The 18,538-nt window shown below is 49.8% G+C and overlaps 1 protein-coding gene and 1 long non-coding RNA gene across 2 annotated transcripts in view; both read left to right on the top strand.

The window, feature by feature from the left end:
* The first annotated feature begins 4,106 nt into the window (after nt 1-4,106).
* LOC146431446 (uncharacterized) lies at nt 4,107-7,792 on the top strand. The gene is made up of 2 exons (XR_014854961.1): nt 4,107-4,171; nt 7,222-7,792. It is a non-coding gene; the product is annotated as an uncharacterized LOC146431446 (long non-coding RNA).
* A 1,837-nt stretch (nt 7,793-9,629) lies between these two features.
* The window catches only part of NR3C1 (nuclear receptor subfamily 3 group C member 1), a 59,820-nt gene continuing 50,911 nt past the window's right edge, over nt 9,630-18,538 (top strand). The window contains exons 1-2 of the mRNA XM_085074076.1: nt 9,630-9,894; nt 11,798-12,986. Coding sequence (XP_084930202.1) covers nt 11,812-12,986 — 1,175 coding nt within the window. The 5' untranslated portion in view covers nt 9,630-9,894; nt 11,798-11,811. The remainder of the gene's footprint in view (nt 9,895-11,797; nt 12,987-18,538) is intronic.

Here is an 18,538-nt window from a genome sequence, read left to right as displayed (position 1 = left end):
CATCCTTTGGGAGTGAAGGATAACCCTGATAGTGCTTCCCTCCAGAGCAGGTGTTCTGGCCTTCCACAGGAGGAATCACATCGTTCAGACATCGATTACATTTTGAGGAAAGCAGGCGGAAATGGAAGTTGTCAGTTCTCAGAGCTGGGCTCAGGTCAGTTGGGAATGGATCACTGTGCACTTGCTAAGTGAGAGAAGCTGCAAAGAGTTAATCTTTATCAGAAAAGCATAAGCACACTTAAGCACACATAATGGCCACATTATTTCCATTATACTCCCTCCTCCCATCCATAACCTTGGTCACATAATCAGGAATGAAAATCATTATCTATTTTGTTCACATCTGTTAGTAATTTTTTTGAAACCTCCTTTTAATCTGATTAGAACTTCTCCTCTAAACCAAACAAATTCTAAACTCAAGGCTAAAATATCAGGTTAGCTTAGTAATCCACATAATATTTTCATTCTCTCTTCCTAATTGAATTTGTACATTGATCTGTGTTACTGTTCTCCTGGCCATTGTTATGAACTGTTTCCCAAATGCCAAGGGTGTTTGATGCACTGGGAATACACTGCAAACACATTGCTTTTCCAGTCCTCATGTCCCTGTCCCTGTCCCTGTCCCTGCCCAGGCAATCACTCTGTGTCTGCTCTGGCTCTTCCTCCTCTCAGCTCTAATCAGGATTTTTCTTTATAACTTACTGGGAATTGTCTGAAATGTGAACTCTTGGCCTGGATGAATGCCATGAATGGATACTCCATCCCTGGCAGTGTCCAAGGCCAGGCTGGACAGGGCTGGGAGCAGCCTGGGACAGTGGAAGGTGTCCCTGCCATGGCAGGGGTGGAACAGGATGAGCTTTAAGGTCCTTCCAACCCAAACCATCCTGGGATTCTCTCATTCTAATTTTGAGGGAGCATCCTGCCTGGCAGTGGCAGTGCAGGTAGAATGATTTATTTAATTTAAGGCATTTTCTTCCTCTCCTCCTGAGTATCCCCATTAGTTTTCACAGCCTCAGGCTCCCCAGAGCAGCAGGACATTGTCTGGAAAGGGCACAGGGAATGTGCATCCCCTCTGCAGAGCTGTGCTTTCCTGTTTGACAGTTATTTAGAGGTCTCTCAATAAAAAGAGCCCCAAATCCTTCTGGGGAGCCCAACAGCCCCAGGAGAGCTGGGCTGAGCATTCCCACCGTGGGGCTCCTGTGCCAAGGGCTGAGAGGATGGACAAAAATAACCTGTGGAGTTTCACTTTCGTTCTGCTGGGGAGAACAGATGCTCACAGGGTTTCACTTTGCAGAAATCCCTGAATAAAGCAGCTCCAAGCTCCTGTGTGAGCTGATGCAGCACTTCAGCAGGGCTGGCAAGGAGGAGCACAAACCCTGAGCCCCTTCAGCTCCAAATCTGGGAGCAGAGATGGGATTTGCTCTCATCTGGCCTCAAATTTCCCTGCCTCTGTCTCAGCCCTTTGGGGGCTACAGGCATAGCAGTGTTTTGGCAAGGAGACCACACTGTAAAGCTTTTATTTGCCTTGTGCAGTTGTTTCAGGTCCTGTTCCTTGTTAAGCAGTAATGGAAGAAGTCAAACACTGACCTTTCTTGTAAGCACAAAAGAGCCTTTTGGGGCAATATAACAACCTCTGAGGACTCCTGTAGCTCCTCCACAAGTCTGTATAAGAGTTACTGTTTGTAATCTTCTCCTTCCTTCCTCTCTGATCATGACTGAGTTATTCCAAAATTAGTATTTATTGTTTTAATAGTAAATATTTCTCAGTCCCATCCATTCATTGGGAACATCTTCTTAAACTCTCATTTAAAGGGCAGGTGTCCCTGCCCAAGCAAAATCATCTTTACTGGCCCTGCCAGCCCAAACCAGTCTGGGATTCTCTAATTCTCCAAACATTTCCCTCAGCTGTCCCAAGGAGCAATGCATGCTGTGAGCACTTGGAAAGTCCTGATGAGGACATGGCAGGGATGCTAACACACCACAAAACCCCATGGCACGTCAGACCAGCTCTTGCAGACAAGTGATGCAGCAAGGCTCAATATTTGGCTGTTCAAAGCACCCAGGGATCTTCAGCTCTGGAGAGACGTGAGAAACTTTTGTGATAATTCCCAGCGAGTGCTGAGCCTCGAGTTCTCTTCATCTCTGCTAAATCCTATAAATCATCACACCTGCAGGACTTCTGCCATCGCAGAGCCCCTTCGGCTGTGACAGCAGGGGTGTGGTTGGCTCCTACCTGCAAATTATCCAGGAGTTCCACACCATACCTGAAAAACCAGAGAAGACTTGTTTCACCGGAGAAACCTTTTTTTTTTAGGAAGTTTTGCATTGATACAGGAGAGTCCAAACCTGCAGCTTCGTTAGTGCCTCTAAGCCAATTAACGTCGCTCGTGTTCTCTTGGGGAGAAGTTTGCAAATTGAGGAGTTTAAATCCTGCAAGCGAGTCTGTGCTTGGGCCAAACCCCAACTCCCCCTCCCTGCTGCAGCTCAGAGCGTTTCTGTCGTGTGGCTGCAGGCTGAGTCAGGCTCTTGTTCCTCTCAGCAGGATTCTGGTGCTTTCCTTGCTCTGACACCCACAGCAGAGCTGTGTCCATCAGCTGCCTTTGCTGGGCTTTGGGAAAAGGTCAGGTTTGTTCCTCTGCTTCCTTGCTCCTTCAAGAGAGCTTTCATGTCAGACAGATTGAGCTGGGCAGGGAAAGGGAGAGGATCCTCTCAAGGGTCAAAAGTGGTTAAAACGTGGAAGCAAAAGGTAGGAAGAAAGAGGCCATTTCACAGCTAAGTGGAGTCCCACAGGGATCTCTGCCGTTCCAAATAGTCATAAATGACTTGGAATGGGAGAGGAGGTGGCAGGAGGTGACAAAGTTGGCTGCTGACAAGAAATTATTCAAAGTCATAAACCCAAAATCTAACTGTAAAGAGCTGCAGAAGTACCTGGCCAGTGTCTGACCAGAGTGAGCAGGGGATCAAATGCCAGGCTGAATTTACTGACAGAAAATTAGAATGCACACAAGGAAAAGCAACATGCACAAAGGAAAACATACGACTGTGTGCCATGACAAGCTGTAAATTAGGTATTACTGCTGGAGAGATGGAGTTCTACTGAAACAAACTCCCAGCTGGCTGTCAGAAAAACCAGCTTGAATGCTCAGAACGAAGAGGGAAGGGAGAGAGAAGAGCTTTGTGTGTTGTGTGCATTTCTGGTCGCCCCTCTCAGCTAATTGCTCTACAATTAAAGGGTACAGAAAAGATCAAGAGATATGATAAAAGCAAAGCAGCAGCTTTGGAGAGCACCCACTCCTGCTTTATTCCTTGGGCTGGCAGCAGGGCTGAGGCTCCTGTCACTGTGCCTGTGCCTCCCATGGGCTCTGTGACACTGCTGTGACACTGCTGTGACACTGCTGTGACACTGCTGTGACATTGGGCACACGTTGGTGTCACTGTTGGCTCCCCCATCCTTTAGCAACCCTGGAACCCAATGAGGGTCACCCTGCCTGGGCACAGACTGCAGGGAAATGGCAGCTGGAGGGGGTTGGTTCCAGGCTATTTCTGAACAAAAAGTGGGAGAGGCCCTGCTCTTTGAAATATTTTAAGTGAGGCTGATCCTGACAGAGCTGCTGCTTATTTACACTGCAATGTTTCAGAACCACTCACAAGTCTGGGTTTCAATGCTCCTGGCAATGCAGAAACTCTCAGGTGGCAAAATAACCACCTGTTCTGGAGAGCTTTGTGTTACCAGAATGTTTAGGCTGTCTCTAAACTCATCTTTAAATAAGGCGAGACAATATGATTTTCTTTTTATTTGTTTTTATCTTCTCAGCACCAATTCCTGTGATGTCAGTCTGATGCCAAACACAATCCCACAGAGGAAATAGCTTGGTAAGTCTTCTGGTTTTTTATTAGATCTCCCCACTAAATCACAGAAGAAGCCTGTTTAGAGCTGCAGTCCTTTAAAAGTTATATCCATGTAAATACTGGAAAAACAAAACATGGGGAGTAAGTAGGATGGAGCCCAAAGGATAAGGACAATTAAGCACTTTTTCTGTAAGAAATTAAAAGATCAAGATGTTGCATTGAATTAATTTCTACTGTGCTCTTTTCATGTCTCCAGAAAAAAGCATTTTAATTTTTATGTCCCACCTCCTTACCTAACTTCCTTTGAATTCTCCCATTTCAGGTATGTGATATTTAGGAAAAGGTTTAAAAATCCTTTCTTCATATGGAGCACATTCTGCAAGTCCAAGAATTCTTCCCCTTGGCTGCTGGGGTTGGCTCAGGCTCTAAATTAGGACCCATCCAGGGCACTAAACATGGCAGAGTTTGGAATTATGGTTTCCATTTGAAGAGGTACCATATCTCTTGCTGTAAAGGCAGATGTTTTAAAAGGTTTGTGGCATTTCATAAAGCATGCTTTTAGTGGTAACGGTTTTGTTTTGCTCATACCTTTACTTGTATATCTCACTCCTGAGTCCGAGCTGAAAACTCTCCCAGTGTCACAGCTGAGTTTGTTTCATTAGGGAACCCAGCTGCACGTAATTCTGCTTTATTGCTGACAAGCCCTGGATTTATAGAAGGAGATTTGAAATCACAAACAGGGGGAGGCAGGACTTGCTTTAAAACAAAGAGGTGTCAGCCTGCCGTGAGGTGCACTCTGCAGTGGATGTGCCACGGTGGAACCACGTGGGGATGCAATTCCAGATTCCCTGGGAATGCACACTGTGCTCACTGATTGCAGCTGCCTTGGGAGCTCCTTTGCTACCATCACCACCACAGCACTCAAACCAAACAAGGGCACTCTGTGCACTGTTCTTCATCATTCCTGCTTGCCTGGCTCCTTGCACATGGCAATTCACCGAGTTGTCCTGGGCACTGATGAGCCAGGTCAGGCCTGGACTGATTTACCTGTCAGGTAATTCCTACCTGTCCCAAAGCACAGCTGAGCCAGGATGACCCTGGGAGCTCCCATGCAGCCATCAGCTCTCTGTAACACAGGAGCCCCAACAGCCCTCCTGCCCACAGAGCTGCTTTGGTGATGCCCAGGCTGCACTAAACTCTGTGTGCCACTTGGCTACTGGGTTTCTGCAGGCATTGTGCTGCAGGAAAAAATACAGCTGCAATCAAAGGTGGTTCTCCTCTTGCAGGCATCCTGTAATTAGCTAAAGTTTTCTTTTTTCATAGAGAGGTCTTGATGCATAAACCAAAAGTTTCCTCTTCCTTGCATGTTGTTGCCAGATGTTTCTGCGAAGCTTCAAAACAACAGAGCTGTTTGTGAGTACTTGCACATAACTTCACCCCAAGCCTGTCACAAAGTGCTCCTCCTCCTCGTCAATTAACCCAATTAATTCCTCTCCCCTTCCCCCTCTGTTTCTGACCAGTGCATTTCACTGTCTGTCTGTCTGTCCCAGCACTTCAGGGTTTCAGCCCTTTGTCACAGATCCTGCAGGAATGGGATGAGCTTCAAGGTCCCTTCCAACCCAGGCCATTCCATGATCCTTCAAGGGGAAGGGAAAAAGAGATTCAGGATGAAGAGATCAATAGCTGTAAAGAGGAAGGAGCTGGGAGGGAGAATGGCACAGTGGAAGACACACAGAGTGGTTCATGGAGAAGTGAAGGACCTGGTGGGAAATCAAAGTACAACACAGACCACAACAGACAAGGAAATACAGGAAAAAGCATGGAAAAAGCAGAAAAGATACCAAGAGTTATTGATCTGAGGAGGAGATGGGAGGGCATGGCAAAGCCCCTCTGTGCCTCAGCCTGTGACTGAGCACAGCTAATGGCAAAAGTGAGCTCAGACCCCAGATCCCTCCTGCCCAACACGTGGAGGATGCTGTGATGTCCTGCTGGTGAAGCAGCAGCTCCTGAGCTGTGGGAGCACAGCTGGGGAACATCCTTATCCCAGTCTGGCTTCCCTGCAAAACTATGGACAGGCTGCAGGCACTGGCTGAGGGACTTGGATGGATATTCAAGAATTAAGCAGAATTACTCACAAGCTGATAGGAAACAAAACTGAGCTCCTTACAAGGCAACCAAGATCTTAAAAGATTTGGCCTTGGGAAGAGCATTAGACACTGGGCATGTCACTGCCCTTCTGTGAGACAGCAGATTGCAGAGGAAGGAGCAATTCTTCCTATAAAACTCTGCTTTACATGAGCTGTCTGTGGCATCACCATGGAATGGGAATTTCATAGGAAAAGGGAACACAACCCTTCTTTTTGGAAGTACTTCCAAGCAGGCTTACAGACTTTATGAGTTGCTGTGTGTGGACTCCATACAGTCTTTATTCCATAATGCAGATTCTAATCTTTCCCCACATGATTCCATACCTGTGCTGCCTGTGCCCCACGTTCTGCAGGCTCCTTTATCACAGCCAGGTGTGATAGGATCTCCTCATCTCCAGGTGCCCCCATTGCCCCTGCTGAGCCCAGGCAGATTCATGGCAGCATCTGGCAGCCACAGGAGTTCTCTTCGGTGCCTCAGATGTTCTTTCTGACCTTTGGAATGCTGTACACAAAGCTCAGAGTGGCTCCTGCTTCCATGAATTGCCCAATCTCCTCTACGAGAGCCATAATTATGTTTTAATGATTTAATAATATTCTCCACTTCTATATTTTAATGTCTATATTTAGTGTTTGTTAAGGTCAAGGCTCATTATCTCTGCAGTATTATTACACTGTGGCATGGGAAGGTGCAGCCATTTATAGATTTTTGAAATCTGTAGTATGACAATTGGCACCACTCTCCCTGTGGCTCCCCAGGATTCCTGGGGCTCTGGGCTCCCACCAGACCTGTACTTACTCAAAAAAAAAATCTCAAGTTTTTTAAAGCCCAGCTTATTTCATGCATTTTTATAAACTAGCAAAGATGAGTTGTATTTAACTCCAACCATCATCACATAGCACATTTAGGCTGTTATGCTCTGGGTCCATGTTAATGCTGTAGAACAGCCAGAACACACAGCTTACCAGGCTGTGCATTACATTTATTTTTACGGTGTAGGACTGTCCTGGGGAACACTTCTGTCTGAAGCAGAACGAGGGGGAAGTTTGTTGGGTTGTTCAGCCCCAGAGGACAGCAGTGTGAGGCCACAGGGGTTTGTGCAGCACCAGGGCAGCCTCTGGCACTGGAGCATCCCTTGGTCACTGCCCTGTGGGACCCTCTGGGCTCCTCCAGCCTGAGGAGCACTTGGGGATGGAGAAGTGAGAATCACTAACATTCTTTCCCCAGTTTTGTAGAGAGAAGCAGAAAACAGCTGACATTGTGCTCCATTCAATACAAAACCTGTAAAAGGGAGCAGAGCTCAGGGACAGAATCCACATGGGTGCAGCTCCGTGCAGACCCAGCGGGGATGGAGCACAGCTGGAGCTGGGATACAGCTGTGAGGGACACCAAAACAGCCTCCAGCGAGTGCTGCTGCTCTGAGCAACGAGGAGAACCAGCCCTGGGGAGAGGGGAAGGGAATGGCTCTGGCCAGACCCTCCTGCACACACCAAATTCCTGCAGGAGAGCCTGGAGCTGCACTGTGCCTGCTGCTCCCAACAGCCCTGGGCTGCTGCTGCTGAATGAATTCAGAGGATCACAGCATGGTTTGGGATGGAAAGGACCTTAGAAGTCACATCATTGCCAACCCCTGCCATGGCAGGGACACCTTCCACCATCCCAGGCTGCTCCAAGCCCTGTCCAGCCTGGCCTTGGACACTGCCAGGGATCCAGGGGCAGCACAGCTTCTCTGGGCACCCTCTGCCAGGGCCTCACTTCCCTCCCAGGGAACAGCAAAATTCTGTATAATGATCTAAAATTGGGTCCTTTTGGATCAAAAATGGCATTAATATGTAGAATTATTCATTAGAGAAGGAGTGTCCTACCCATTACTGCACAAAACCCCCTGTAATTAACCATCTGAACGTGTGTTTATAAGCAGATGTCCTCATCTGAAGCACTTAGAAATAAACAGCTTTATTATTCCAGTTAGTTCCCCAAACTACAGAAGGAGCTACAGCTCTCCTCCACAGGCTGATGTTCTCCCACATGTACCCTAATATCTGAGTTCCCCAAATTGCAGGGGTAGGAGGGGTCAGTTTCTGACAGCAGAATAGTTTCTGCAGCAGAATATTCACAGAGCAGCAGTGTAAATCTTCCAGGTGTAGTCCTTGGAGTACTCTAGGATTTCATGCTTTGAGAGATATTGTTGCCTTTATTGAACAGCCAGGACATCTGCAACACCCTGCTCTGTGACAGAGGTTTCACACTATCTGTGAGCACTCTGACTTCTGCTATTCTGGTTCCCTTGCATAGGAAGAAGTGTTTCCTGAGAGCTGTAAATCCATTGCATCATCCAAAATGCACCACAAGACAGTTTTGAGGGCTGCTTTAAACACATCTTTCAAAAATGGGGAAGAGCTACGATTTTGAGAACCATTTTTCATAACTTATGGGGGAAAAGAGTAATTAAGCTAGTATTGTGTGCATGTGTTTTGCATTTTAAAAGCAAAACAACAGCTTCCAAAAGTCAATATGGTCTGAAAAATCTTATGACTTAAAAAATGAAGGCATATAATCGTGCTGTGAGATCTGATCATCCTGTCCAACCCCCTGCCTGGGCAGGGTGACCTGGAGCAGGGGACACAGGGACACAGCCAGGCGGGCTTGGGATGTCTCCAGAGAGGGAACTCCATGCTCTCCCTGGGCAGCTGTTGCAGAGCTTTGCCACCTCCATGGAAAGAAGTTCTTCCTCATGTTGAGGTGGAACTTGTGTTTGAGTTTGACAGCTCCTCGTCCTGTCACCGGCAGCACCGGGCAGAGCCTGGCAGCACCGGGCAGAGCCTGGAGATGTCTGTACGGATCGATGGATCTCCTCTCAGTGTTCTCCGAGCTAACCCAGCCCAGCTCCCGCAGGGTCTCCAGCAGAAGGTGCTCCAGACCCCTTGGTGGCCCCCGCTGGACCAGCTCCGTGCGTCTGCTGCAGAGTGGAGCCAGAGCTGCACAGGGGCTGCACCGCGCCTCGCCGTGCCGGGGAGAGCATCGTGCCTTTCCCTGCCCGCTGTGCCGTGCCGTGCCGTGCCGGGGAGAGCATCGCTCCCTGCCCTGCCCTGCCTGCCGGGAGCATCGCCCCCTGCCCTGCCCTGCCTGCCGGGAGCATCGCTCCCTGCCCTGCCCTGCCTGCCGGGAGCATCGCTCCCTGCCCTGCCCTGCCTGCCGGGAGCATCGCCCCCTGTCCTGCCCTGCCCGCTGTACCCTCCCCGGCGCTGCCCTGCCCGCCCTGCCCGCTGCGGGCCCCAGTCCGGCCCGGCCCGGCTGCACTTGCCCGGCTCGGCCAACAGGTCGCACCGTTCCCCCAGGCTGGGCTGCCCCTGAGCCGGTCGGGCGGTGCGGCCAGAGCCGGGCTGGGCACGGACAGCACAGCACAGCACAGCCCAGCCGAGCCGAGCCGAGCCGAGCCGCACCGCGCCGCGCCGGGGCACGGAGCAGAGCAGCAGCCGCAGCCGCCCCTCGGCGAGCCCGCTGTCTCCACTCCCTCTCCACGTCGGGGAGGCGGAGGGAGGGAGGGAGGGAGGGGAAGGGGAGGAGGCGGCCGCCGCCGTCCTCCATTTTGTGGCGGGGGAGAAGCGCCGAGCGCGGCGCTGCCCGGCGGAGGGACGGGGCGGGGAGCGCGGGGGGGCGAGGTCCGCGCGGGCAATTAGCGCTAATTAACGGAGGGGGCGCCGCGGCGGCGGGCGGGCCGGGTCAGGCTGCGGGGCCCGCGGAGGAGCGGCGGCAGCGGCCGGAGCGGCGGCAGGAGCGGCGGAGGGGGAGCGGTGCCGCCGCGGCCCCCGGAGGGGCGGCTGTTGACCCGCAGTGCCGCCCCGCCGCGGGCGCCATGGCCGTGGGCGGCTGAAGGAGCCCCGCTCCCTCCCGGACGAGGTAAGGCCGGCGGGGGGCTGCGCTTCCCGGGAACTTGGCGGAGGGGGTGGCGGCGGTCCCCGCAGGAATGCCCGGGGCGGGGAGCCCAGCCGAGCCGAGCCCAGCCGCCCCCGGAGGAGCTCGGGCGGGACGGCGGCGGCGGCGGGGCAGGCTCGGCGGGGCGCGGGGACCCCCGGCTGGGAACCCCCGTGTCGGTGTCGTGCCGTGCCGGAGTCCCGGGGGAGCGGAGCGGAGCGGGGCTGCTGTGCTCGAGTGGGTGTGCCAGCAGACGGCTCAACAGGTCCCGACACATTGCTCTGAAAACTGTACTTCGCAAAGGCGATTTTATTGCAGTCCGGAGGTTTTAAGTGCTCGCAGCGTTTTCCGCCCTTGGGCAGACTCTCGCAGCTGATTTTTGACACGTTTCCTACGCTGGATGATTCGCCGCCTTGGGTTTTTTTGGCGTTGGGGGAATTGTCAGATGAAATAACTACCTTTCTCCTCCCCTTCGCGTTAAAAAAGAAGAAGGCAGCGCTGGAGGTGGATAGTTGTATTTTTTCCGGGTGTCCACCTTAAGCAGCGCGGCAGTCCGTGCCGCTCGGGCTAGCCGAGCTGCGGGTCCCTGGCTCGGCCCTGCGGGTCACTGCCCCGGCAGCTCGGGCAGGACCCCCCGGAACCCCCCGGATCCCCGCCCGGCCGAGGAAGAGCCTCTCGAGCTTTGCCGAGCGCTGCTGGCGCTGAGCCGCTCCCGCCGGGACGCGATTCCCGGGCCGGAGCTGGCCGGGCCACCTTAAGGCTTCACACGTGAGCCTTTTGTTGCTCGCAGCCTTAACTTTGCTCACGGAGACAGCGGCGGGCACGGCCGGGCTTTGGGAGCTGTGCAGGGAGCTGTGAGCTGTCCCTGTGCCCGGCCGGGCTTTGGGAGCTGTGCAGGGAGCTGTGAGCTGTCCCTGTGCCCGGCCGGGCTTTGGGAGCTGTGCAGGGAGCTGTGAGCTGTCCCTGTGCCCGGCCGGGCTTTGGGAGCTGTGAGCTGTCCCTGTGCCCGGGGCTGGCACTGGGCTTTGCCCCCGGACTGCGGCACTGCCGGACACCAACTGTGTCGGAAGTTTGCCCAAGAATTTACAGTGTTGCTCCAAATGTTTATGCTCTCCGCTGGAAAAACAACAACATGTAGCAAATGCAAACATCTGAAACTTACGAGGTTTGTTTTCGGTGTGTTTGGAGAGTAGCCGTGAGCGGGTAGAGTGTTGGAAGCGAATAAAAATCCTGCCTTGTTTTTGGCTAGGTTTTATCTGTAAATTTGAGATGTATTTTAAGAACTGAATTGTGCGGGGTTTATTGCAAGATGGATGAGTTGCATTTTAGGACTGAAGGCGTGCAAAGGTGGCACACGCTGTGTTTTGTGGTGGGGAGGGCGAGTGGCTCCTGGGGGGTGACAAACCACAGAGGTGCCACCTCTGGGAGCTCCGGACCTGGGAAAGGTGGCAAATGTCCTTTTCACTTGCTCAAGGTGTACTTAAATACCAGGGAAATTTACCTTCCAGAATTTGTAAACCAGGTCCTTTAACAGTCCTCCCAAGCCTCAGTGCGGGGATGGGTGACAGTGCGTGCAGACAGATGTCATGTGCTGTAGCCAGATTCTGAGCTGTGTGTGCAGGCACACTTACCCCTTCATCCAGGTTTAGAAAAGCTTTGAAATACATATTTACCCCTCGCTAGACAGAAAACAAGAATTCAAACTCGCTGTAAACGAGCGCAGAGTGTTTGGGAGACGTGGCACGTGTCAGCGCGGTGTGCTGTGCCTTTGCTCGCAGAGCAGCTCAGCCAGGCTCGCCGGGCGAAGGACTTGGACTTTTTATTTCTAAGCTGTTATTAATGTGTCTTTGCTGTGCTGACTTTGACTGCTTCTGATCTCTTTTTACAGTTAATGGTAAAGTAATGGATTCCAAAGAATTGCTTAACCCGTCGGATCAAGACAAAACCAGGAAAAATGCACTCATCAGTACCAAAGGAGGGATCGTGATGGACTTCCATCCACCCTTCAGGGGTGGAGCTACTGTCCAAGCCCCTGTGTCTACATCTCCTCTCCCTGCATCTTCTCAGTCAGATTCCAGTCAGCAACCTGCTTTGGCTGACTTTCCAAAAGGATTAGGAAACAATGTGCCTCAGCCAGACCTTTCCAAGGCAGTGTCGCTCTCGATGGGACTGTACATGGGTGAAACAGACGCGAAAGTGATGGGAAACGACCTTGGATTTTCGCACCAGGGCCAAATCAGCATCTCTTCTGGAGAAACGGACTTTAGGCTCCTGGAGGAAAGTATTGCGAGCTTGAACAAGTCCTCGAGCCTGGCCGAGGACGCCAAGGGAAGCGCGTCTGCCGAGGTGCCGCTCGAGCCGGATTTCCCAGGCATGGCCGGGCGCAGTGTCCCCGCCGAGTCGGGAGCCGCCGTCCAGAGCCAGGTGGGCTCGAATGGTGGCAACCTGAAGTTGTTCTCTGAAGACCAAAGCACCCTGGATATCCTCCAGGATTTAGAATTGCCGCCGGTGTCGCCGGGCAAGGAGCCCAACGGGAGCCCGTGGCGGCTGGACCCGTTGCTGGATGATGGTGGCTTGCTGTCGCCCATCTCCGCGGACGACGCCTTTCTCCTGGAAGGAAGTCTCGGCGAAGACTGCAAGCCTCCTCTTTTATCTGACACTAAACCTAAAATTAATGACCGTGGTGACCTTTTACCCAGTTCCAAAATGCCAATGCCTCAAGTGAAAACAGAAAAGGAAGACTTCATTGAACTGTGTACTCCCGGCATCAAGCAGGAGAACATGAGCCCACTGTACTGCCAGGCCAACTTCTCGGGGTCGAACCTGCTGGGTACGAAAGTCTCGGCCATCTCCATCCACGGTGTCAGCACCTCTGGGGGACAGATGTACCACTATGATTTAAACACTGCGTCGCTCTCGCAGCAGCAGGATCAGAAACCGATTTTTAATATCATTCCGTCTCTTCCTGCCGGGTCAGAAAATTGGAATAGGTGCCAGGGATCGGGGGACGAGGCACTGGCTCCACTGGGAACGCTCAACCTTTCTGGCAGACCTGCTTTCTCAAATGGCTATTCAAGGTAATTAGTTTTTGTTGCTCTATTAAAACGCTACAAATGTGTTTAGCGCAACTCTGTGCATGCTGGTTTGTTGTTTGGGCTTTTTTCCTTTTTTTTTCCCTCTTTTTCCATTTGGTATGTGTGGCTGATCGGACATCACTGGGGAATATATTTGTCCCACAGTACGATGGTAGCTTTAACCAACTACTCAACTATTGGTATTAACGGGGCAGAAAAGAGGAGGGGAGCTGGCATGCTTTAAAAAGTAAATAAATAAGAATAAAACTTCCAAGATGCAGCCTAAAGGGAAAATCAAGTCCGTGGTAGCAGGATCCATACACATGCAGTATGGAAGGAAGTATTTAAGTGTGTACAAAGGCTCCTTCGTTCCCAGGGGTTAGAGGATCAATCACTGTGGGCTTTTTTTTCCTTCCTAGCATTACTTAAATGTTATGCACAAAAATAACTTGGTTGCTGGGTAAATTTCTAGAATTACATTTAAGCTGAACTGGAGTTTTCGCTGTGCTCAGTATCGCATTTACCTTACATGGACAAGAAGATTCCGAGTGGGAAACACTCAGCAGCTTGTTCAATAACTGCATTTCCAGAGATAAGAATATTTGCAGTCAGCTTTGAACATAGCTGGAATTCAGCTCCGGAGCAGAGCAGCAGTGAGGCTGCTGGGAGGGGCTGTGGGTGGGCTGGGGAGCTGGTTTGTACCTGTGGCAGTGCCGTGGTGGTTGTGTTTCCTGTGGAAATCCAGAGGTGCAGCTATTGCAGGGCAGCTCCTGGAGGAGCAGCGTGGCCGTGGCAGTGTGCAGTGGGAATGGCTCTGCTTCCAGGGGAACACCCAGCTGTGTGTTTTCCTCTGCTGCTCTGTGTTTAACACTTGCAGCGTGTGGCTCCACGGAGCAGGGGAACTCTGTGGAGTGTGTTAGAAAATGGCTCTACAAGTCCCTGTACAGAAACCAAGTATTTGTAGGCTTTTAGTGAAAGATCTGGTTTAACATTCTGAGTTTTATTGCCCTGCTGACAATTGATCCCCGGGGTGTTCCCTGCCAGTCCCAGGGCTCTCCCTGTGTGATATTTGCTCCGTTTTCCCATGGCTGGAATGAAGTGTGTGGGGATTTCTTCATTGTTACAGCAAGACAACTTTTAGCTTGTTTTCATTCTCACTTTTTCACAGATTTCAATTTCTGTTGTGAATATGTGCTTTTTCTTTTCTTTGGAGTCTTTAAAGCAATTTGTAATGTAAGGGATCCAGAAAAGAAAATTAAAACCTGTGGATAGATTACACCTTGATAAATTAATATTAAACGTGTCCTACCGTTTATTTCAACAGAGCAGATACTTTGTGCTAACCTTTTGCATAATTAGTCCAGTTCCATGTTGTGTTTGGTTTGTTTCACGGGGATTTTTGGGGGAGTTTATTTCCTCTGCTCTCAGGGTATCTTTAATGGTAATCATAAACTCTGTGTCAAAGCAAGAAATGTTTCTGTGCCAGAGAGGAGCATATCAGGGGCAGTTTAAATAATCAGATTCCCCAGAGATAGTGGAAATGTCACTGGTGAGGATCATTGTGAGGAGGTGCTGCCTTGGTTGTGTTTTCAGAGCTGAGTAGACACAACCCCACATCCCTGGGGTGCTTTACACAGAGGGGTTTGCCTGCTCTGGGGAGTTCCAAACACTGACATGTCCTGTGTGTCTCATCTGCAGGGATGGAGAGCTCTGGGGTGAGTGTGCAGAGCTGCTCCTGGAGGGAAAGGGGAGCAGGGAAATGTTCTGAGCTGGCTGGAGCACTTTGGGGATGGGGTTGGGGCAGAGCTGGCAGTGCCTGGACAGCCCAGGGAGCATCCCAGAGCATCCCAGCTGCCTGCACACTGCCAGGGTTATCCTCACTGAGCCTCCAGTTGACATTCTTGCTTCCTGCAAGGTCATCTTGTATTTTATTGCTTCCTTTTTGCTGTAAGATAATGGATTTATTTCTTTTTTTTTTTTTTATGGAATGTGTAGAGAATTTTGAGGTGGCTCCTGGCTGAGCTTTGCATAAAAATGCATTATTCACAGCTTTGTGGAAGCTGTTCTTACTTCCCAAGGATTTTTATGCACTAAAACTACAAAGTCCAGTTCTAAAAACAGCATTGTTTGGGTTTGCTTTATTGTTTTTATTCCATAACATTCAGGCAATTCCATCTTCCTTTTACAATGTTTGAGATATTAATGAGCCCTGGGTTTGAAGCAGGAGTATTTTTTCTTCCTGAACCTTGTCTGAAATATTTGGTCTAAACTGGGTTAGTTTAAGGTGATGTATTGTGGGTTTGTTTGTTTTTCTTGCAGAAGACTTAACAAAATTGGCATTTGTTTTAGAAACAAAGGAAGGACTCCCTTGCCAGGTTCCCGAGGCCTGGCTGTTTTTAGTTACTAAATGTGAGAGGTGGAGGCTGGGATTTTGAGAAGCTTCAGGTTCCAGGAGGGAATACTTTTCAGTGTTGGTAGAATTGTTTGTCTGCTAATAACATACTAATTGTAGACTGAACATAGGGGAAGAAAAGCTGCAGTTCAGCCCTGGTGTCCAGGTTGTATTTAATCTGTCTGTTTAAAGCCTAGAATGTCCCTTTCTATCCACTCGGGCTGGAATTGCTGTCATGCCAGTTTTGAGTGGTTTTGCTCTTCCAGACAGCCCAGTGTGCTGCTTTAATGAGACAAGTGATAATCAGAGAAAACCAATCAATTGGAGTGAACTGCAGGAGGAATTCAGAGTTAACGAGCAGAATGCAAACTTGGGGAGTTTGATTAATGGGAATGAATTGGCAATAATCAATAAAGTGCTGCCGGTGGAAGAGTCGGTCAGTGCTTGTGCTGAGCTGCAGATGTTGCTGCTGAAGCACTGAGCTGCAGCTCCTCAAACCTCAAACCCTGAGCAGCAGGGAGGATCTGGGATCACTCTGGGGTCTCATCGGAGAGAGTGCAGTGAATTAAGGAGGTGGATGGAATAAAAGGGAGGGGAAAGTAGGCTAACAGACGGTTTACCTTAGATTGTCTTTAATGGCAGTGAGACAGCAGCTGGAAGAGGAGCAAATGGCTCTGAAATGCTTCGCTGAGGAGTTGGAGGGTTTGCTGGCATCCTCTCCGATGGGATGTTACTGTGATTTATTACACAAACCAGGGAGAACCGTTCCATTTCAAGGAAATGGCTTTAGCAAGGCTCACTCGTGGGGCTCTCGCATGCTATATACATTAAATCCTTCGCTCAGCTCCTGTTGCTCTGACTTCCTGGAGATGTGGCTTGTTGTGGGGGGAGTGAAGGATGCAGAGAACCAGCCCAGCAAGGCAGGGTTTGACTCCTGCAGCCAGAATTCACAGAAACTGGGCCCCACTGACCATGTTATGGCTTCTCTTATTACAGTTGAAATCATTCCTAGTACTTAAGCTTGTGGGGGATAAGCATCATTAAGGAAGTTTAAGAAAGGGCAAGAGCTGAGCGAAGCCATTAAAGAGGAGGAGAGTCTGGAAGGGGAGAAGCTCTGCTGGTCGCTCACAGCCCAGAGCCTTGCTTCCAAAAGTTACCCTGCTGCCCTTAACTCTGTAGCTGGGATTCTTCTTGGACTCAGGTGCTGTAGAAGAAGGAAGGGAAAAAGGCATTGTTTGCCAGCAGTGCTAAAGGTCAGTTGTCCGTTTGTCTTGCTGCTTTGTTTCCCTCGGCTGCTGGCCAAGGCCAGTGGCTTGGCAGGGCTGGATGCAGGGCTTTAAGTGCTGCCTGACTCAGCAGTATATAATGTATGGGACATCCGGAATTGGGGCTTTTTTAATAATTCTATTTTGATATAAAACCCAGACGTGTTATTTGGAGTGCTCAGGGTTCCAGTAGTCTGTGTTGTGATTTGTCAGCTTAATGTAATACTGTGCTTGGGAGGTTGAGTCTGGAAGTACATGGCAAAAAATCCAGTTGTTTTGGCAGAAAGGGATGAATCAGGAATGTGCTGCAGAATGTGCTCTAAGGTGCTGTGAAAAGGTAACTAGATAAACGAGAGGTCGTGTAAGATGTAATCCTCTTTTCCCAGTTTTGGCTGATCCTTCCATTGAGCTCATAGCCAAGTAGGTTGTTGTAAGTCCAACCCAAATTGTTAAGTTCTACTAATTTATTTCTCCCTACAATGATCTCTCTTTTAAACCTAGTCCTGGCTTATAAAACAAGCTTGGTTTTGTTGTCCATTCCATTTTTTTAATTTATCTCCATGGTTAAGCCCCTTGTACTCTCCTGCTGCCAGTGAAGGCAAAGCTGTGACTGAACAAGTCCCACTCATGAATCTTCTCAGAAATGTGAAATGCAGGTATTATAAACTCCTACATTGCATATTTACCATGCTAAACATTACTTCTACAGTGAGAGCAATTTATCTTGCAGGAAGCAAATTTCCCTTCTTCCTTTGATTATTGCTGCTCGTTCTGGAAATGAGCAAGTGGTGCATATTCTGTATGTATATGTAACTACAAAGTGGAGTTATGTCTGCACTTTAAAAGGTTCCCAAGGCCCCCTGTCTCCCTGGGTCCAGTTTTATAGCCACTGCTGAGTGTGGTGGTAGCTTTCCTCTTCCCAAAGCTGTTGCTTTGGGGTAGCATTCATTTTTGGGGTAGTTGGAAGCTGTCTGAGCTGCTGTCCCACCCCAGTGTGCTGCTGTAGTGTAATGGAGCTTTCTGCAAATAGCCCCCATGGCATCAGTCCTGAGGAAAACAGCATCCCAGTAAAATCCTGATTTCAATTCAAGTTACAAGCAATGGGAAAATCTTTGTAGAGCTGTAGCTCAAATTACCTTGGGTTTGTGCTATTAAAATAACTGTGAGTGTGTCACCTCTTGTATAGAGAAATGAACTTGTGTGAAGTGATCAGCTTGGAGCTCAGAAGCACAGAGCTAGAGTGTGTGCAGCAGTGTGGTTTCTGGGAAGAATACTTCAGTGTGCTGAACACTGTGCACCAAACCCAGGGACTTTGGGTTGAGCTGTCTTTGGTTTCCCAGCCTTTGTCTCCCAGAGTCTCAAGTATACACAGATTTTAATCTTATTTACAGAAGAATTAATGTGTGGCACTGTTGCATGCACAGATTATTGTTCTCACCCCAGGGATTTTCTGGCTGATTCACTGTAGTATGAGATCCATTGATAACCATTTGTAGCAGTCACTGTAGCATGAATCCATTGATGCCCATTTCTAACACAGCCTTTGCCAAAATAGCCCAGGCCCTTGCAGCCCAGGAGTTAATCCTGTTCTTAGTGCTGGGTTCTGGAAATACTGGTCAGATGCTGTCAGTGGATGGCCTCATCCCCCTGGGACAGGAGTGAACCAGTACAGCTGGAATAGATGACACACGCAAAAAAAGAATAATTCCATCTCATTGTCTTGGCTCTGAGTCCAGAGCAGCTCCTTTGGGCTATCTGTGGGAAAAAAAAGAAACACAAAATCTATGGTTTCTTTGCCCATATGTGAGACACATAGTGAGCATGGCGTTCCTGCTCAGCTACAAAGGGATGTCACAGAAGGGTCACCTGCACAGAGCAAGCCCCATCCCTGGCTTGGA

The sequence above is a fragment of the Lichenostomus cassidix genome, chromosome 13 (assembly GCF_008360975.1).
Source record: "Lichenostomus cassidix isolate B80296 chromosome 13, HeHo_3.0, whole genome shotgun sequence".
Taxonomy (NCBI): Eukaryota; Metazoa; Chordata; class Aves; order Passeriformes; family Meliphagidae; genus Lichenostomus; species Lichenostomus cassidix.
The sequence above is the reverse complement of the archived record's forward strand: the minus strand, read 5'-3'. Positions and strand labels throughout refer to the sequence as shown.